This window comes from Cardiocondyla obscurior, linkage group LG01 (assembly GCF_019399895.1).
Source record: "Cardiocondyla obscurior isolate alpha-2009 linkage group LG01, Cobs3.1, whole genome shotgun sequence".
NCBI lineage: Eukaryota > Metazoa > Arthropoda > Insecta > Hymenoptera > Formicidae > Cardiocondyla > Cardiocondyla obscurior.
Window position 1 is genome coordinate 474,250 of NC_091864.1, and position 20,755 is coordinate 495,004.

Here is a 20,755-nt window from a genome sequence, read left to right on the forward strand (position 1 = left end):
CGATCTGTCGCATTCCCGATAATTAAAAATAAAAAAATTAATATCTAGAGGAACAGCCGCGCGGTCAAGCGTTTGAAGAATTTCATTGAGAAAATTCTCACCGTGTATGAATAATGAAAAGATAACTCCGCCGTCTACGATAAAAAAAAAAAAAAATTGATCGCGCTTACGACGTTCCTCTGTTCCGACAGAAATTCCTCTCCGCGTGAACGACTTTGTTTCATCGAAGCCGCAAGTCTTATCTCGCTACCTTCGAAAGATTCCGGGTTCTTTTCTTCGGCATAATTCACCCGACGGCCTTGTGATGCCGTGTCTCGTCCAAGAAGCTGCGATATCTCTTCGTCAGGTCCAGCGCGTCCTGTTCAGGCTGCTCACGTACATAAGTGATCGAGGTGCACGTAGGCCGCCGATACAAATGGATCTGTGGGATACGTGCAGGTTTATATTAATTGGCATTCATGACCAGCGGTCCGCCCGCCTTATCCCACTTAAATAATAATTACCTGCCGCGGCTATCGCGCGGTGCTGCGACACGGCGCCCACGTAGGCGCCGTTCATGCTTCGTTGCGAATTCCGTCATTTCCAGCTGGTGCAAGGACAGAAGGAGTTTGCAGGAATACGGACGCGGATTGTCGCAGGACTTGCTCAATAGGCCTCTCGATTGGACGCGAAACTGAAATTAATCAAAATATTAAAACGTTAATAATTCCGGAGCTCCCCAATCGCTCGAATAAAAAATTACAAGGCTCTCGCAAGTTAAATCACGATTTTTGTACCAAAAAAAAAAAAAATGTTTCGCCGACGGTCTCTTCATTTAAATGTACAAACGGCGCGGTATGCATGACTTTAGCAGGGTGTAATATTCGCAGTCGAATGGCAAACGGCCGGCGATAAATCAAATTTCCGAGGTGCCTCCGCGGTGAAAGGAAGTGCGGGACAACTCTCGGTACTGCGGATTGAGACTATTAACCTGGCGACTAAATAGAACTGATAGAGAAGTCGAATGAATGCCGCGGGACCGCAATCCCCTAAGAGCATCGGGCAGAATGCAACACGGACGGATGTTTATGCATGTATGACGGCTTTGCGGTGTAACGGATTGCGGCACGACAATCATGAATAAACCAACAAGTTCATCGATTTGACAAAAGATCCATGCGGAGCATCAAGCGCGCAATTATCGAGCAGTCTAATGAAGAAATACGCGGGCATTTGTATTCTCGCGCGCGGTACGCGGTGCTTCTCGAGGAACTAGCGTGTCCTCGGGCTTCTCACCTCGTTAGAAAGCGAGAAAATTTTTATAAAGGAACGCAAAACCTGTCTTAAACCGAATAATCAAAATTCTCACTGGACTTTAATTATTATTGATCATTAATCTGGCAGAGAACCTATACGCACTGAAAGAGCAGCATGGCTTTTTTTTTTTAGCTTTAAGTATAATCTTATGATAATTTTTAAAATTAAAATATATAAAAGTAACTACAATTTTTTTTCTCGGTACGCTTTCAAGTTTTCTTCGGCTACATGCAAGTCGATATCAATTTCCGCGTCATCTCGCTATCTAGTCCGCATTCAATGATAACTCCTTCGCGAGTCTATTTTTCTCTCGTTCGAAATCGTTATCGCACGCTGCTTTAATTTACATAAATCGCGCGATCGTCGTCGGAGAAAAAAAATCGCACAAGTCGCCTGCGTTGTTACTTAAAGGGACATAGGCAAGTGTCGAGTTATCCACCGGCTATCTGTAGCCGCTCTGACTGCCGTTCGTACTTCCTGCTCGATCGTCGTCGTCGTTCTTCTCGCCGAGAGGAGACAGGCGGACCATATCTCCACGCGTTATTTATAAACCGGCGATAATTTATTTATCGGGTTTCTCCAGGCGACCGCTGATCGCTGTCTTCCGGCGGTTTTCTCGCACCGGGTTTGCTAATACCATTCGCTCGCGCACGCAAGTTTCGCTTCCGCTTTCATCGATAAAAGTCGCGGACACCGTACGAGCCTATTATTTCACCAATACAGCGATAACCCGTCGAGGCGTGATTTAAGTCTCGAAACGGTCTCGCGAACCGAGCTGCTCTCTAAACGAAACCGTCCCGCTGAACGGCGATAACGTATCGATGCTCTCTGAGGAAGAAGACTTTCCTCGTACGCAGGAGTGCAGGGCGCGTTGCATTTATCCGGAATCGACGATTTCTAATAATGTGCCGGAGCACGGTTTAAACTTACCGATAAGCGGAGGGAGAACGATCGGCTCGATCTCCCGATCTCTCGGTGGCGAAGCGTCGTACGCACTCGCGCGCGTATGCGTAAGTACACGTCGCATTGAAGTCAAGTGGGCTGCCGTGGAATGTCGTCCGAGGAGTTTTCGAGGGCTCCTCGAAGCCGCTGTCAAACCCGAGTACGCCTTCGTGACTGCCACGAGTGCCTCATGCGAGCGCCTCGAGATCGGCCGCGAGAGGAAGAGAGAGATCCGCGGCCGCAACACTTGGCGGAATGAAACGCACGGCAAGTGACGCTGCCTCTCAAGGTTTTTTTTTTTTATCACGAGATACCGGGCACCTCGTCACGTCACCTTTCGCAGGCGGTCACATTCCTCGGAAGGCGGCGTTTCGCGGGAAACCATCGTCTTTCCGATTACAGCTCTCCGTAGGACGTCTCATCTCTCATAAATCATTAATCCCATACCTCTCGTGTTCTGTTTTGTCTCGGCTCGGTAGCTCGATTTTTCTCTTGCCTGCGTCTTTTCCTAAAAAAAAAAAGAACTTATTATTATCAAGGTTAACCCTCGCGGCATACATGATCATTTTATCCTCAGGCTTGGGTCTATTAATATTTAATTTTCTATCTTGCGCAGATACTCGAACGCTAGGTTTCCTGAAGAAAATTATTTTAATTCACCCTGCAAGGACTCCCGTTCAGCAATAGTAACTGATTACGCCAGCAATAATAAATTATCCGGTGGAGCTCTCGTCATTTGAGAGGCTGCGTTTCTATTTTTCGAAAAACAGAAAGTCAATTTGTTTCGCTGATCGTAGAATACTGAAGAGTGTAATTTGCTTGGAGAGGATAATACAGGGAACAATGTCGGAAGCGACAAGTGGAGGCAGACTTTAATAAGTTTATAATGTCCAGCGGGACACGTGCTTAATGACACGTGGAGAGCAGGCTGGCCGAAATGTAAATAAAGCCGTGTCTTTTTAGGGACAATTTGTATCGCCTGACGCTGACGTCGCTGACGGACCTGGAGCACGCTGCCTGGTCTGCGCCACAGGACAAGGTCAAGACCTGTCAGGTTAAGGGCCAGAGCGTCGAGGACTGCCGTAATTACGTCAAGGTGCTCCTCAGCAACGGCAAGAGCCTCTTCACCTGCGGCACTTACGCGTTCAGCCCGCGGTGCGTGTGGCGAGAGGTACGTTCACCAAAAAAAACCCCGGCCGTTCTCCACCGCGGCTCGTCAATTCGGCGCGTCGATGAGCAGATTATAAGTCATTAGCAGGGTAACGCCCGGGTTTGAGAGGATCGCGAGGTTCACGCCGGCGAACGAACGCCCCAGAAGTCGCTGTAATGCAATGGCAATTATGTCCACAGATCGAGAATATAACGAGCGTGACCAACGATATGCCGGGCGTGGCCATGTGCCCGTACTCGCCGCATGCGAACGTCACGGCACTTCTCTCGAGAGGCCCTTCTGGCGGACTCTTCGCGGGAGCGCCGACCGATTTCTCCGGCGCCGATCCTGCGATTTGCAGAACCCTGGCCTCGCCGAATCTCAGAACACGGCAGTACGACTCCAAGTAAGTACGAACGGAAGTAAAAACAACGAGCTGCCTCGCTCGGCTGATCGATCTCGAAAAAGACTAACTTTATTCAGCTTGTTACTTAATTTTTTTTTATTTCTTTGATCGACGAAACTTGCGAAGTTCTTTTACGGTTATATCGAAAAGCAAACGGGATTGACTTTATCGTAATAACTGCGCCGCGAGATCGTCGGAATTACGTTTATCGCCTCGCGATACTTATCGCCTTCAAGTTCCCGTTGTCTCTAAGTCTCTTTCTTTTCAGGTGGCTTAACGACCCGCAGTTCGTCGGCAGCTTCGAAACGGAGGACCACGTGTACTTTCTGTTTCGTGAATTCGCCGTAGAGTACATCAATTGCGGCAAGGTAAAAAGCGGCGCGAAGCAATCCTGATCTTTTATCGCCTACACGCGAGCGAGGAACGCGTTCGATTAGCGATCTCGTCTCTTCCCGAGCCGTTTACGGTCGAAAACGACGTGGATTTTCCTCTCTCACGGGAGGGAGGGAAAAAAAAGGTTCCCCCATCTTCGGCATGATCTGAGTTGGCGCGATGTTTATCATTTTCTCAACCTATCGCCGCTGAAATTGCCGCCTGGAGACGGCTCTAATGAAACACTCCGCATCCGGCCGCGCTTCGCGATCTCGCCTCGATCACGATCGAGCGAGGTTGAATTTACCGCCTCGACGTGGCGAATTAAGTCGCTCGGTGCCGCTTACGTGAATATCAAAAGTCAACCGGGAAACACGACGAAGTGTAGATAGATAAAAGATATTTCCCTTTGAATGTGTAAAATAAGATCGGCGGACCTTCGCAGCCTGATGACTTTGCGCTCTGTGACTTTAGAAAATCTACTCGAGGATAGCGAGGGTCTGCAAGAACGACCGGGGCGGGCAGATCATGATGAAAGACGTGTGGACGACTTTCAGCAAGGCCCGCTTGAACTGTTCTCTACCCGGCGAGTTTCCATTTTATTACGACGAGATCCAGGGCGCGGCCTATCACCCGGAAGAAGGAATCATTTACGCGACGTTCACAACTCCCATGTGAGTACCTACCGCCCGGTGCGGTGATCCGATTAATTAGTCGGCGTGTATTAATTATATCGTCTGTGTTTATGCCTGCGCACAACCCCAGATGGACGCAAGAAACGGTAAATTATAACGGCGATATCAATCGATCTAAAATCTTAATAATTATATAATAATATAAATAATTAAGATTTATTTTTGAAAAAATTGAAGAATTAATATCGTAATTTTATTTATTATATATTTTATGGCTTTAGCTTGACCGAATTAATATTTTTCTTTGTTAATTGTTTGAAAATTTATATCGTTCTACTGATTTTTAATATGTGAAATTATTTGAGGTTAAATTTATCGTTTGCTAGAGCTACGTTACGCGCGACTGCTTTCTTATATTTTATCCCTCGGTCGCAGCGAAATGCTTTTTCGAATGCGGAAATGAAAGCGGAAGCTGCAATTTCTCTAAAGAATAGTAACTGTAACGTACCTTGTCTTTCCTTCGTCACAGTAACGGCATCGCGGGATCGGCTATCTGCGCGTTCAACATGTCGGCCGTTGCCTCCAGCTTCAATGGGCCTTTCAAGCACCAGGAAAACGCGGGAGCCGCCTGGGAGAGAAAGCCGGTCGACCATCATAATCGCCAGCATTGCGGATCCGCATCAAACGCCGCGACGCACCAATTAATGGACAATCAGCGGTACCAACTGATGGACGAGGCGGTGCAGAGCACGACGCCAGAGCCGTTGCACACCGCGACACTCGAGAGATTCACTCACATCGCGGTGGACATCACCCCGACGAAGCTCCACCGCAGCGTGACCGTTCTTTACGTCGCCACGGCGACCGGGCTGATCAAGAAGATCTCGGTTCTACCTCGAACACAGGAGACCTGCATCGTCGAAATTTGGGGACCTTTGCCTTCGTCGCCGATGACGATGCAGTTCCTCAAAGACACGCAGAGCCTCTACGTCGGCATGGAGTCGGGCCTTCTGCGGTGAGTCAGCCTCCGTCGCGACCGCAAAGCTTTCAGTCTTACAACTGATTTGACATCATGTCAAAAGTAAAATTGAAATAATTGCGTATTATCTAATTGTAAATTACGCATCCCGAATAACGTTACTCCGTCGTAAATTACGTGCTTTATTGTAACCATCGAGTAGCGTTAAATGCTCTGCTAAACCGCACCGTAATGCCTTCCGTCGTTTAGCATACCTGCCGTTCAGTGTTATCGTCATCGGAGCCGTCAAGCGTGCTTGAACGCTCAGGAGCCGTATTGCGGGTGGAACGAGCATCTCATCAAGTGCGCGCAGGCACCGAAGCAGAATTATCTGGCGAATCATTGGCATCAGGAGGTCACCAAGTGCCCGGTGCTCACCGATCCCGTTGACGGAGGCTGGAGCGCGTGGAGTTCTTGGTCGCCTTGCCAACACGACGCAGGAGAAATGTCGTCTGGACACGGTCACGTTCATTCGCACTCACATAACGAACACGAGGTATTTATTTTACATTTATCGCATAATTAAGAATACTTTTTTTTTTTTTTTTTTTTTTTTTTAGTGTTAAACTGGTTATTAAAAATGTTATAAAATTAAGTAAAACTTTGAGGAACTAAAGTACTTGTAAAATAAATAAATTACGGATTTTCTTTTTTTTACGTTGAATTAATAAATGCCGCTGAAAATTTGATTTGCAGAAGATCGACACGTGTCAGTGTCAAACCAGAGAATGCAATAATCCTCCGCCGCAGCACGGAGGCGAGAGTTGTACGGGCACGCATGTCAGAGTGACAAATTGTACCGTCCACGGTGGTTGGACCGCTTGGTCGGCTTGGTCGGCGTGCTCTCAGACATGCGGTTTCGCGATGAAAACCCGCCGGCGAACCTGCACAAATCCGGCGCCTGCATTCGGCGGACGCGTTTGCGTCGGGCACGATCACGACGATATCATGTGTATCGATCTACCACCCTGTCCCGCTTCCGCTAAAGCCACTCCGCCACCTCAAAGCGGTCAGTGGTCGACCTGGGGTCCGTGGCACGCATGTTCACGAGCGTGCAATGGTGGTGAGTGCTTCTAATTGCGATTCATATAGCATTCTGGACAATGCCAAGAAACGTTTGAAAGCATCTAAAAAATATTCTCAACGAAACTTGGAGAATTTCAAACGCTTGTGCGCGCTCTGGATATAGCAGAAAACTAATACTTTGTACTTTCTTAAAATAAAACTAGCAATTCTCATTTCAGGATATCGTATTAGAAAGAGAACTTGCGACGGCCCATCGCCTAAAAAGAGCAGCATCGAGTGTCCAGGATGTGATTTTCAAGTAAGTTTTGAATCACGTTTTTTTATCTTTATCAACAATTAAATAAAAATTACAGGAATTAATTAACGAGACGTTACGTGTTTTAGATTGAAGAGTGCAATACTCACGAATGTCCTGAGACAAAGAGATACTCCGGATGGACTCCTTGGCTGGCCGTGAATACTAGCATGCAAAACGGTAATACAGTTTATCTGGAGAAGCGCTTCCGATTCAGTTGTCGCGCTCAGACGGATGATCCGTCAAGCGTACGAGTGCAGCTTGCGAAAGAAGAGGAGCGTTCCTGCAGGAACGATGGATGTTTGAGAGGGAAGGACGCATACGCGGATTCCGTCAATGAGAACGGCTGGAGCGAATGGTCTTCCTGGGGCTTGTGCGACCGTCCTTGTGGAAAAGGCACTCAGCACAGGGTATATATTTGTAGCATTATTATTTCGATACAATCTTGTTCCAGAATGAGTGCAAGTTATATTTTTTACAGGTGAGGCAATGCGAATCGCCCCCTTGCGAGAGTGGTCTTACCACACAAAGTAGAGTCTGCAATTCACATCCATGTCGCGCTAACTTCGTCAATATGGCAGAAGGTCAATGGTCTTGCTGGACGGAGTGGTCCGAATGCTCGGCAACTTGCGGCGTCGGAGTGCGAACGAGGTCGAGAGAATGCCTCGGTCCGGAAAGTTGCAGCGGCCCAAGGCTAGTCCGGGAAACCTGCGAGATGCCCAGCTGCGAATCGTTGGCCGGCTGGGACACATGGTCGCATTGGACTCCTTGCGACAGCGACCATCAACAGCATCGAAAACGTACGTGTCTTCAGTTTGGACCCGATATGTGCCAAGGGCCGGCTCGAGAAACACGTGATTGCCTTTCAGATTGCATGGACAATGGTAAGTTAAAATAATTTTAAGTTGCAACATTTTTTTATAAATTTAATTTTTTTAATTTAAACAATTTAATTATAGCGAATTAATATTGTTGAACGTCACTTATATTTTTCCAGACGTAAACGCCTTACCTTCGAGCGTGGATAACTCGGGGGTCACGGTAGGCGCGGTGGTGGGCAGCTGTGTGGTCAGTTTTATCGTCGGCTTGGCTTTAACTGCAGTATTAGGCTTCTGCTATTTTAAGCGACGCAAGCCGAGTATTCCGGGAAGTCCACATTATATAAGTAAACAGAATTCTTACGTTATCGTGCCATTGAAAGAGGTAAGACTTCGAGAAAGCTTGCTCGATTGCTAACCGCGCCATTTTCGATATGAATATTTAAAGAAAGTTAATTTTTGCAGGTAAATGCGAAGCGACAGCCGAGTTTTTCAGGCAGCACCAATGGAAACGGTACTCTACGGAACAAAAATAATCCTAATGTCAACGGCCTCGGTAGTCCCAAGTTATATCCAAAGAGTCTCGATTACGAGTCTGCCACTTTAAAGCGTAACAGTCACGGCCAGCACATCCGCGCCGATCTCGATCAAGACAAGTATTACTGAACGAGTCATCTGTGCGGAAATCGGTGTTCTGGTCTTTTCAAGCACGTGATTTTTCGTGTGATTTATTATTCGTACAATGAGTCACAAGTAACGTTTCCGTACACGAACTTGAACTTATTCCATATATTTGGCAGCTGCATATAAACTTTATTAATTAATTAGTGTTTGATTGACAATAAAGTGCCAAGAAGTGTGAGAATATTAAAATACAAGGACAACTCTTGTGTTAGAGAAAGAATGTTTTTACTTAATTAAACTAGAGCATCATCTTTGATAGAAGAAACACGTTCGATGGCCTCAAGCGAACGCTTCTTTATAAGACTATACGTTTTTAGCATTAAGTGAACAACGTGTGCATTTAATAATACTGCAATTATTGATTCAATTAAATTGACGAAATTTTTCAATATCGAAAGATAAAAATTTTATATGTTTTAAAAGAAACATAACATTCTTTTTTTAGTCACCAAGTTTTAATATACATATATGAAATAATGACATTTTGTGATGTAACGTTCATAACGATATCTCGAAGAGCAAACCGTTGTTTTGAGGAAGTTTATGAGAGTTTATTTTTGTTTCTGTGTGGGTGTGTGTGTGTGTATATGTATGTGTATGTGATACAATATACAGAGTGTCCGGTCTCGCATGTCACTCTCGGAATTTGTGGACAGACAATAAAAATTTACCCACAAATTTGGGGAGTGACGTGCCAGACCGGACACTGTATATATGAGAAAAAAAAGAACCATAAAATGTGAATGGACGAAATCAAGAATCAATCCTACTTATGTTTAAATGTTATATTTTAAATCGTCTGTAAAAATAATTTGCTTTTTTGATAGGAATAAATTTTTATATTATATAGTAGCAAATAATTATTTTATATGTATATATAATAAATATAAATATTATTTGCTACTTTATATATATTTGTAAAATTGTATTCATATAAGAGGAAAATGACAAGAAGAAAAATTTACAATTCATGCTTGGGTTGACGAGGATTGATGGATTGATTTAGATATACATATATTTATGTATACATTTATATATAGTTGTATGTACATAAAAATTGCAATCATAACGTCACGAGACGCGCGTTAATCTAAAAAATTGAGGATATAAGGTCTAATCCAAGAACTGGTAATTTCTATCCGATCAATACTTACCTGTAGGACACGGCACAACCCTTCGAAAGTATCTTTAGCTACAAAAAGTCCTTTGATTAACTGTCCTGTTCTCGAAAAAAGATACAAGTTCCGAGGCTGAATAAAAGTGAGGATCTTTAGCCGTTATAGGCTAGCGTTAAACGTGGATCGCGATGACTGAAGAATTTTATTTGCACGCGAGAAGTCACAAAAGAATTTTAGATATAAATAGCTATCAGGACTCACTCAAGTCCGCTCGTTATATCTACACACTACATTAGTTGTTGGATAAATACAAAATGTATTATGTAGATTTGCGTGAAGATATTTTGGAGAGATAGTTTCTCTTTTGTTTTTATTCAAGAGAAATATTGAATTTTATATCGAGTATAACGTAGTGCCATGATACGGAGTTGTACATACATACAAAAGATCTTTTGAAACGTAGCTTTACGAATGAAATAAATGCGTATATTATTATGTAAGAAGTAAATACATCATACGATAATTGCGTTTATATTGACTCACATTGAGTCGCGCCTGCAATTACGTTTATGCATGCGACCGCTGAAATAAATCATCCATCTTCTTAACGTGTCTAAGAGAATAAAATATTTGGTTTAAATATTTGAAGAATCGCTGATGTCTTCCAGAATATAAGAGTTTATTATTAATTACGTTAATTGCGTGAGTTTATATAATTATGACATGAAAATCTAAAATAATGGTATGTAAGATAGCGTAAAATCGCAAAAAATTTTTTTTAATAACATTACAGCATTGTCAAACATCAGATAAATTGTCGAAGTCACATGTATACGTGAGTAATAAATATCGTACCCGATGCATTTATTCCCGCGTGCTTGTTTGTAATAAAGACAAGATTCGTTTTTTACGACTCCGTAAGTACTTTAAATACCAACCTTTGTGATAAACACGTATCGTCAACGCTTAACACTCACGGAGAGGATCAAGTAATTATTCCTACAAATCAGCCGCAAATTTTTCTATTTGACTGATAGCGTAATCCATGGATGATTTCGTGGGTGGCGGTTGGCAGTTTACGACCATGCGAAAGAAATTTCCAAGCTCTTTCTGCGGTAATGGCGTGTAACTAATCATAAGAGATCCGTCCAGGGTCATACGCTTTTTTATCAATGTCGTGATTTCGTATAACTTTTTCCACCAAGCTGGAGTTTCTTTCTGATTGCGCATTGTCGATGGTATGTACCTAAAAAAAAATCACCGCTGTTATAACTGCATTTCACCATTACGTGGAATTTCTTACCAAAAGCAGACGTTGCAGCATTGATAATGAGACTGTACCAATCGGAAGCCAGTAGTCTCTTTAATTCGCTTCAAGAAATATTCTGCACAGGACATCGCCTGTTCCACCGATCGCGTGAGGCCAATTTTGCCGCGAGCTTTCCACATTAGCCAAAATTTCATTGCATCAACCTTGGGAAATTTTATCAAACGTTAAAACTGATTTTCAGTCAACGAGTTTTTGTTAGAATACCCTCGCATATAATTTAAGAATCACTGTAAGTAAAATCTTGTACGGCGTCACATATCTCGTATTGTAGACTCGTCAACAAAGATTGTGAATCTGTAATTACCTTTCTGCCGCATTGCACGCTCTTATCACCCGTATCCCAGCTGACGTCGTAAAATTTGTCTTGTTGGAAAAGGTACCTCGCTTGCGCGCAATTTACTTCGTGTAGCACATTTTTACCTTTAACCAGGAACAAAGAGCATTGCAACGGCGCGCCGAGCATCTTATGCGGATTCCAGGACACCGAATTAGATCTAAACAGTACAAAATTATAAAACAAAAATTAATCAGAAAAAAGTTAATTTATTAAAAATCGAATATTTTTAGTATTCTTAATTAGAAAGGAAAACGTTTAAAATTTTTAACTGGATTTTATTGCCTTAAAATAAATGGCACAAATAACAGTTATTTAAGACGACAATTTACTTGGAAATTTTAGAAAGTTATCGTTTTCCTTTCATAAAATTATTACAATAAATAATTACGAACAATTCGATGCCCCGTAGCCTATATCGGTACTTCTCCGAGAACAATAAGGTTCCGCCAAGACAAGCCTGTAATGAATCTCTGTTCAAAATCACGCCCATTTCTTAAACCGATCACTTTTCATACTTATACGAACGTCTACGTGTAGCCAAAGCGATTCCTTCCGGCATACCGCGGCAATTTCCGGCAACGGATCGATAGCACCGAGCACCGTGGTTCCGGCGGTGGCATTCACGAAGAACGGTAGTTTTCCGTCGCTCCTCGCCTTCATTAGAAGTCTCTTCAGGTCACCCACTTTCATGCGACCAAACTCGTCGGTTTCAACCTATAACGAAAGGATGTACTCTCATGTAATTGATTGTGATCATTAACTTCAAGATCTTATTAGCATCAGAAACGTTTAATTTTTTTTTTTTTTTAATTTAACACCAGAGAACGTTTTCTTAATTTACTAAAAAATAAATATAAGAAATATTTTTTTTATTGCACGGACAACAGCTGTTGCTTGCTATTTATTAAACATTGTTTAAAATTTAACTAATAATGAAATTAATAAATATGATTAACATGCATAATATACGAAATTCGATGTCAACTTTTTCATACCTTGTAAACTTGGTCTGTGCCAAGGCCCAACCAGTTGGCACCTTTCAAGATTGAATAATGACTGTTCTCGCTAGTGAAACACGCCAAGGGTGACTTTAACGAGCAGAGCCCCGATTTTTTTACCTGCGGCATCACCTCGTGCCTGGCTAACATCATCCCGTACATATTCGCTATGCTACCACCTGGGCACATCATACCATCTCCATCTGGCATTAACGGGTAACCAACTAACTCCAGTGACTTCTGTATTACTTCTCGTTCCATTAAAGTAAATACTGGCGCAACTTCGTAAGTGTATCTAATAAAAAATATACATAATCAGTTTTTAATTATTTGTATTTTACTTTATTTAATCGCGCACACTATTGCCTACAACTGCAAAAGATTTTCCTGGAATCGTTATCCAACAAAAATTATATAACTCCTCATTTTTTTAACGGAATCAAAGTTTTCTTGGCGACGATAAGAACTTCAATATGTCGTTAATTATAATATTTATAGATCGTTCATCATCTCAGTCGCAAACTGGGTTAGCAATGGTATTTAACGCTTGCGAGACGATAACAAAATGAATATGATTAACTCTCGCACTTTCATTAAAACAGGCAATATTGTGTCTTTCAAATCAGAGATAATGCACTGCAATACTATAAATACTTCTCAGATTCTACAAACTGATTCTTACTGGCTTGTGTTTAACATATCTGTTAGCCAAGAGCCGATTAATCCGAACTCGTCGACTCCAGCATAAAGTTGATTATGAAAATGCGGGCTGGATGTTTTTACGGAGTACCGTATGGTTTGTCGTATCGCTGTCTCCACATCGCTGCTACTCGCTGGGTTGTCGTCCAAAGAAATCGGCATCTTTTTCTGTACAAAAATAACGTTAAATAAAACAATTATTATATAAATATAACAAGGAAATTCATTTAAAAAATTGATACTGTTATCGCGGTCAAAGTTCTTTAAAGAAAGCGACAGTTCGTCTGGCGCACATCCGATTACGCATTAACGTTGCAACCATTGACCCTAAACCTATATCGCGAATTTCTGCGTATCATATTAATAAATACATCACGAACAAGCATTCCACTGTGCATCGCAGAATATTTTCTCCGCCAGAATCCATTACTGTCTACGTGCACTACATTGGAAGCTGTTATAACACTCAGGTTAAAGATACACGAAATAAAATATTTGTAAGAGTTGCTGTTAGAGTTAGAGTTAGAGTTAAAGGCATTAAAAAATTAAATATTAAATCTACAAATATTTAATTCTTATGTCACTATAAATATTATTTAACGTCAGCTAGAATGAGTTAATTAATTATTAATTTAAGATACATTCATTAAACTAAGTCAATTAAATTATACAAATAATTATTAATCCTTGTCTGTAAAAAATAAAAATATAATAAGCATTATCGACTAAAGAAAATCGAGTTGTAAAATTAATCTAGAAAAAGTCACTTCAAATATTTTACAGCAAAATTAATATATTCTGTAAACGACAATCAGTATAAAAAACCAGAAAATTATTTACCTGTAAATACGCAGGATAACGAAATCGTACGACAGGTTGATCATCAGATCGATCAAACGCATGCTCTTCTTTAAGGATCTTTAAGAGATTTTCTAACAGATCGATGATGCCGTTGGTACTTGATGCTGCCATTGTGAAGAGTACACTGACCGGCCAGCCGACAAATCCATCGGCCCGCTTGCTGGGTCCCTTCCATTTCGACTTGCCAGAGGCGAATCGCTCTTTGTCGCAGTCGTCGAACACGTCTTATGTACGTAAATCTTCACGATTCCATCGTACAGATCGCGCGTGCTAATTACGCATAGAGTTCATGTTTTTAATAATGCCTGCATGCACTTTGCCTTTCCACTAGTCATATAAAAAGATAAAGTTGAATTACTGATAATCTCTCAATATCAATATTTCAAATATTTAGAACAATTACAATACATCTAAAATAATTTACAGAGGTATTTTTTGGGGGAAAAATTGTAGGAAAAAAATTGTTCCTCTGTTTGAAAAAAATTGTAGTTAAATTTAAACGCAGTTAAATATGCTAGTTCTATAAATTTAAAAAACAATATTCGTAATTTGAAAACTAATAGATGAAAACGTGCTTCTAAAATAAAAGAATGTTATAAATATTAAACATTCTTAAAACGATGTTTTATTAATTATTTTTCTTTCTTTTACATCTTACTTTAACGTTATGATTTAATATTGTAAATTGCGTTATCGTACAAATACAATGTGCAATGTGCAATTGTAAAGAAGTATGGATTAATCTCTTTCTCTACCGTAGAAGACAAAGCACAATCGACACTGAAGTGTAAAAAAAATCTTACGATGCAGGCTATTATTATAACAGTGCTCTGTTCTTCTAAAAAAAATTCAAAACCTGAGGTTCATATCTTTCACACCTGTAAGCATAAAGAAAAAATAAGACACGCGCTAATTGAGATCTTTTAAAAAAACAGTGCGGGCGTAGGGCACGCATGGTTTTTTCTAGTCAAACTAAAAATGTTAACGTTTTATCAGCTTTTACTCTACTGAATCAAATGTGATACGTACAAAAATCGTGTTTTTCCTAGCTGTTTCTGATGTGATGGATGGTGCTATAACGTCGAGAGGCAATCGTGGTATAATACCCTTCATAGATGCCCACTGACCCTCGCAGAGTTCATGAAAGGTTAAGCGCAGCAACGACTGCCCGCCCAGAATACCTGGACCCCTGCAAGTTGCACCAGCCCCAAATTCCCAAATGCTCCAATTGCCCGTCATGATTAAAACCTGTTGTATTTGCAACGGATTGGTCAAGTTTGCGAATACGGCGAATCTTTTGCGCAGCCAAGAAGCAACGTAAGAAGCACGACAATCGCAGTGCCAAGGATTTTGACTCAGTCGTACGATCTGAATCGTGGATACGGCGTCCATGCTGCCAGCTGGCAAAAAGGATAGTTCATTCGACTCCAGTTGCCTAAAAATTTTATTAAAAGAAAAATATATTTTTAAATTAAAGTTTGTCGCAACAAAAAATATTTATAAGACAAATATATTAATACATACAATTTTACTTATCCGATATCAAACGACTTTAACGATAAAAAGAGTAATATTGTATGCACTTACAATTTCCGTAAATTTGGCGTATCCTCGAAAACTCCTGACTGCAATATTCTTAGTCGATTAGATTGGAGGAAGAGAGAAGTGAGATTAAACAATCCACGTAAAACGCCTCTTACTAAGATTTCTATGCGATTACCGGAGAGAATAAGACGTTCCAAAGCTACAGAATTGTTGAATAATCCAAGTGGCAAGTATTTTATGTGATTGTGCCCTAATCGGAGTTCTCGAAGTGCTCTCATACCGTGAAAACCTTTTGCGTCAATCTATAACAAAGATCGAAATTGCTTATACAAAAAAAAATATATAATTTTTTTTTTAATCTTCTAATATAAAATATTAATATTTTTAAGAGAACATTAAAATTGTAAAACATAAATGATACTTACACGAGATATTCTATTGCTTGATAATTCCAGCATTTCCACTTGTGTCAAAGTTAGGAACAATCCTTTAGATATCTCCGTTAATCTATTGTTCCGCATGTTCAACTCTTTAAGAGATGTTAGAGCTTTGAATATATCATTGGGTAATTCTTTCAAACGATTTTCCTCAAGTGTAAGTCGTCTAAGATTAACAGTATCCCAGAAGATTGAAACGGGTAATCCAATCAATCGATTTTTACCCAGCAAGAGTTCGTCAAGATTTCCGAGACCACGAAATACACCAGAAGACAACAACGAAATGCGATTGAAAGAAAGATCTAGTAAAGCTAAGTGGCCATTACTTAAGAAAAATTCTTCCGGTAAAGTTCGCAGTTTATTCGAGGATAAATCGCTAAATAAAATTAAATAAAATTCGAATTAATTTTTTAGCAATCTCATAACAAAATTCATTCAATTATAAATCAAAAGTAATATAAAAAAATCTCAGAAGGAAAGATTTGATAGAATGCTTTCTTTCAATAAGCTGTATTAAATATAAACATTTTACGTACAGTATTCGGAGGTTTCCTAATCCAAAAAACTGATTGTGTTGCACTTCCTTCAAGAGATTATTACTCAGCCTGATATTTGCGATGCCATGCAGCGATAGGAATAACCCTGGTGCCAAATGCTCGACTAAATTGCTGCTCAGGTCTCTGTAATTCACAATTTTGTTAGCAAATGCATTTGTCGATCGTTGTATAACTTACAGATGATACAATTGCGTCATATTCCTAAACGTATCTCTGTGCAGAGCACTGAGTCGATTACTTCCGAGATCCCTGAAAACAATTAAATAGAAATATTTTAATTTTTATAATATTAATATTAAACGTAAACGTATGTTAATAAAAAAAAATTAAGATTGCTAAATAAAGAATTCTAATTAAAAATTGTAGAAAATTATAAAAATTATAGTTTTACTTTTATTTATACAATAAATTCAATTGTACTTTTTAATAGTTAGTAACATTTAATTATCTTTTCGAAAGATATCTCTCATCTGGCATACAAACAATGCTATTTTTCAACTTGCTTACAGTCTCAGCACGTTGGCAGGTACCAACTGTGTCGAGGGTAGGTCCAAGAGATTGTATCTCCAGCAGGACACCGATTTCATTTCCGGCATACACTTGCACGGCCCTTCGGCGCAGACCTCCCAGTCCTCCTCTCGCATACCGATCTGCCAGACTGCAATAACAGGTGTTCTTTATTTTTCTATTATCCATACGTAAATCGTAAAATACTTACTGGGATGCTCGACGGCTCGCAATCTACGTTCGAAGCTGGACAATCGATTCTCCATCTCCTCCAAAATCGACATCGGCTCTTCAGCAGGCGTCGACATATATTCCGTATCTGCTTATCAAGTTATCTAATAGTTTAATTTCCATCTAACATTCTAACTTCATGTGCAATTATTTGCTAAGTATTGAACAGACAGCCTCATCTGCAATTGAGGCTGCCAGATTTAATCGTCAACGATTACGTAATTCGCTCAGGTAATTTATTATATTATAATATTATAATAATTACCTGCGGAGGTCCGTGTGCTCGCAGCGCAAATGTGCGAGACAAAAGAGTACGCGCTGGTTTCGCATAACAAAAGAAAGACAATTGCACAGTAAATCTTGGAATAGGTCGTGTCACGGGTAGCTCGGATCGGACGACACATCGTGAACGGGATAAAGTGCGCCGGACTGAGGATGCGGTCGACCGTCCTTTATTGCACACGGTCGCATCCTCATTATCTTGGCCGTTGATTTGGAAGGTAAACTTATTATAACGAAGATTGACGGACAATGGCCCCACGCGTACAGATTATTGTCGCGGATTGTCCACGCTGGAGATTAAGATCGAGATAAAAATTTGACGAGGCAGTTCGTTAAATCAAACATTAGTTTTCTTCCCCTTCTAGTCAAACTCCAACTGTCTGCAAAATTCATAAAGAATTGGGTTAGTGTGTAAAGTTAGTAAATGCTACTAATAAATATAATTACTGTTGATTTCTTTTTTTTTTTTCTCGATTTAATGTACATCCATAAATGTAACGATATACGACGCAATCTTCTCTTCTTACTATCTATAATTATAACTTCTATAATTGTGTACTCTCGCTATTATTATGTCTATAATGTGCAGGTTAAGCAGGCAACGTTCATTAAGAGTAAATAAATTCGATCGATTAAGCTTAAATTGAGATATACTACTGAAAAATATGACGTCTGACTCGGTAGACTCATCACTACCTCGATTTAATGGTGTCGGCTTGTAGCAGATTTTCTTGGAACTAAAATGAGATTGAGTTGCATATCAACCGGTAATAATGGAAATGGTATACCAATTATTATAATTAATTATTAATTACAAACAATTAAAAAATAAAAAACGTTTCTGTAATTTATATTTAAATGGTAATTCTATTAAAATTTTATTAAAATTTATTCTATTAAAATTTGATTAAAGCAAATGCAAAGCAATAGTGAAATAATTAAATTTGTAAATAAATTATCTTATTGTTAGACATATTATTTCCCATAATATAAACATTTTTTTTTTTTTTACAATCTTACATAACAATATGTAGTAATGTACAAAGATACAATTGTATAACTCGCTGTCTTTGTGTAAGAAATTATTTTTTCGTAACTTTCAATACATAAATAACGATAAAAATTGTTCATTGCGATTTTTCTGTCTTTAATCTATAATCTATACATCGCGAGATACTCTTTTATTGTTGTATTATCTGCTGATCCACTGCAGCAGATTTTTTTTTACTATGCTTGTTTTGATTTCTTACTTTTTTCGACTCTTCCGCATTTTCGAGATCAACTCTAGTTCTCGAACGAACACCAGGTCCCCAATTAACAGTAGGATTCTGTTGAAAGCGAGACAAATGCTTTTGCCGAGAAATCGGATTGGCGAGATCGTGCATAGCAAACGAGATATTCGTCGTAGACGCTGTATTCAATATTCGTATAGCTGGGCTATTCTCAGCTAGTTTCTTTTGCCTTACAGGATGCTCCTTTTCCCACGCTCGTACAATATCCCATATAACATTATTCGGCGCATCCGATTTAATAGACACCTTACTTGCGTGCGAGTATGACACTTTGTATCCTGCATTTAGTAACGCCGATCTAAACATTAACATCGGTGGAACGCAACATTTAACTATAGACATTAAACGATCTAAATTATAATATAAAACATTGTCCAGTTCCTCATATATTACGGTTAAAACGCCTTCTAATCTTTTCGATGTACCCAACTCCATGCTGCTCAAATTGTATAATAATTGTGACACAAAATCACGATCGTGCAGACGGCCTAGCCATATCGGACCTCCCATATGTTGTTGGTGTTGACAATATTTGCATTGCTGATCTATTACAGGTGCACTCGGTAATTTATAATTATTATTAGAATTACTATTAACATCCTTTCTTATTACTAACGGTTGAACCTGCATGCTCTCACATCCGGTACATTGATACAGCATTCCTATCTTACTTGAATTACTTTTACATTTGTTGTGGCTTGTGAAAATTCTTACAAAAACTCTTATATAAAAATCGACACTTACCGACAGTAACGGTTCTATATATCGACCATAACGTCCTGCATGGGAAGCAATACATTGCAATAATATCCTTAATGCTATTTCATGGCAAGATTTAGACTTAATAGATATTGCTCCATATTTGTAATAACAAGTTTCTGGAACATTGCCGGCTAAGACAGCCATATCGGTAGCAGTAACAAGAAGTATGCCTCCATCAGACACACACTGTACTGCACTGTCCAGATACATTGATGGACAACCATATGGATCTAAGTCAACTGCATCAAAGCGTTTTTGTCTGTGTTGGTACATTAACAGTGTTGCATCCTCGTGGTAAGGAGTCACCAAATTCTCAACTCCATTGTGTAAAATGTTCTGTCTGATGCTTTCCACAGCCTTTGCAGAAATGTCATTGGCAACAATTTGTTGGACACCTTCTACTTCTTTTGCATACCGTATACTACGCAGACCAGTTGCAGATAAAGCTTCTAATATAGTGATTTTCTTCTGGTCTTGTGCATCATGTGTCATACTATCTTTAAGTCCTTCCTCTAGATTATGTTTCTGCAATATCTTTTTATCATAATTATTCTGTTGAAATACAGTTAATACAGCTATACTAAGATCCCTATTAAATTCTTGAACTGGATTATAAAACACCCTTTCATTCGTGACTAAAATCTGTGCCTTTCCTTCCGTTATAGTGCGAATTTTTTCCAGCTTCGGTTTTTTTGTACATTGCTCGTTGTCCATACTTACATACGCAATACTAAAATATAAACGAATATTTTATATATAGATCGAATTGTACATAGAAATAAATAAAATTAAAAATAATATATGTAATATATTATTAATAAATTATAATATAAAATCATATTAAAATTATAAAAACTTACAATACGTAAAAATACTCGATGCTATATTTGCAAGTTTTCTTGTTTTATTTGCCCAAAAATTAATATAATAACAGAAAAATTTGTGCTGCTCCAACAACAAGAAAACTTATGACAATAAAGAGTTAACTCGTCGACTTCTTTTGACAATTAAAAGAACTTGTAAAACTTTCTTGCTCCTTGCTCCGTGCTCCTGAATATCAGATGTTCTCTCGTTCGGCACAATGCGTAGACATACTATACGTTATACTATAGCGAAAATACATACTATATATTATACTGTATCGTAGACTCGATCGC

The 20,755-nt window shown here is 39.7% G+C and overlaps 3 protein-coding genes across 7 annotated transcripts in view; 1 reads left to right on the forward strand and 2 right to left on the reverse strand.

Annotated features, from left to right (window-relative positions):
- Sema5c (Semaphorin 5c) overlaps positions 1-10,676 on the forward strand; it is a 70,267-nt gene extending 59,591 nt beyond the window's left edge. The window contains exons 4-15 of the mRNA XM_070663175.1: positions 3,202-3,409; positions 3,589-3,794; positions 4,063-4,162; positions 4,641-4,840; positions 5,331-5,816; positions 6,030-6,315; positions 6,516-6,882; positions 7,064-7,143; positions 7,230-7,550; positions 7,622-8,024; positions 8,138-8,343; positions 8,424-10,676. Coding sequence (XP_070519276.1) covers positions 3,202-3,409; positions 3,589-3,794; positions 4,063-4,162; positions 4,641-4,840; positions 5,331-5,816; positions 6,030-6,315; positions 6,516-6,882; positions 7,064-7,143; positions 7,230-7,550; positions 7,622-8,024; positions 8,138-8,343; positions 8,424-8,624 — 3,064 coding nt within the window. The 3' untranslated portion in view covers positions 8,625-10,676. The remainder of the gene's footprint in view (positions 1-3,201; positions 3,410-3,588; positions 3,795-4,062; positions 4,163-4,640; positions 4,841-5,330; positions 5,817-6,029; positions 6,316-6,515; positions 6,883-7,063; positions 7,144-7,229; positions 7,551-7,621; positions 8,025-8,137; positions 8,344-8,423) is intronic.
- On the reverse strand, positions 10,221-14,239 carry LOC139106549 (cysteine sulfinic acid decarboxylase). Of its 2 annotated transcripts, XR_011546387.1 has the most exons (9): positions 13,965-14,239; positions 13,108-13,292; positions 12,423-12,720; positions 11,953-12,141; positions 11,820-11,884; positions 11,395-11,584; positions 11,064-11,233; positions 10,699-11,006; positions 10,221-10,373 (listed from the first exon to the last, which is right to left on the reverse strand). XR_011546387.1 is itself a non-coding variant. In XM_070663421.1 (8 exons), exons 1-8 carry the CDS (start codon positions 14,094-14,096, stop codon positions 10,760-10,762), a joined length of 1,476 nt encoding a protein of 491 aa, XP_070519522.1. In that variant the 5' UTR covers positions 14,097-14,239; the 3' UTR covers positions 10,421-10,759. The 2 variants fall into 2 exon arrangements, 1 of the variants encoding a protein (XP_070519522.1); XM_070663421.1 differs by lacking the exon at positions 10,221-10,373 and having other exon boundaries at positions 10,421-11,006.
- Positions 14,240-14,553: 314 nt separating this feature from the next.
- Positions 14,554-20,721, reverse strand: LOC139106511 (tRNA (guanine(26)-N(2))-dimethyltransferase). 4 transcript variants are annotated; one of them, XM_070663366.1, is made up of 10 exons: positions 19,581-19,717; positions 17,528-17,924; positions 17,243-17,350; positions 17,032-17,182; positions 16,702-16,773; positions 16,504-16,647; positions 15,956-16,343; positions 15,573-15,832; positions 15,015-15,420; positions 14,554-14,863 (listed from the first exon to the last, which is right to left on the reverse strand). In XM_070663366.1, exons 2-10 carry the CDS (start codon positions 17,664-17,666, stop codon positions 14,858-14,860), a joined length of 1,674 nt encoding a protein of 557 aa, XP_070519467.1. In that variant the 5' UTR covers positions 17,667-17,924; positions 19,581-19,717; the 3' UTR covers positions 14,554-14,857. The 4 variants fall into 4 exon arrangements, 3 of the variants coding, with proteins under 3 accessions (XP_070519467.1, XP_070519460.1, XP_070519477.1); XM_070663359.1 differs by lacking the exon at positions 19,581-19,717 and adding an exon at positions 17,992-18,723; XR_011546378.1 differs by lacking the exons at positions 14,554-14,863; positions 15,015-15,420; positions 15,573-15,832; ... (3 more) ...; positions 17,032-17,182; positions 17,243-17,350 and adding an exon at positions 20,459-20,721 and having other exon boundaries at positions 17,662-17,924; positions 17,992-20,328.
- Between the last annotated feature and the right edge of the window lie 34 nt (positions 20,722-20,755).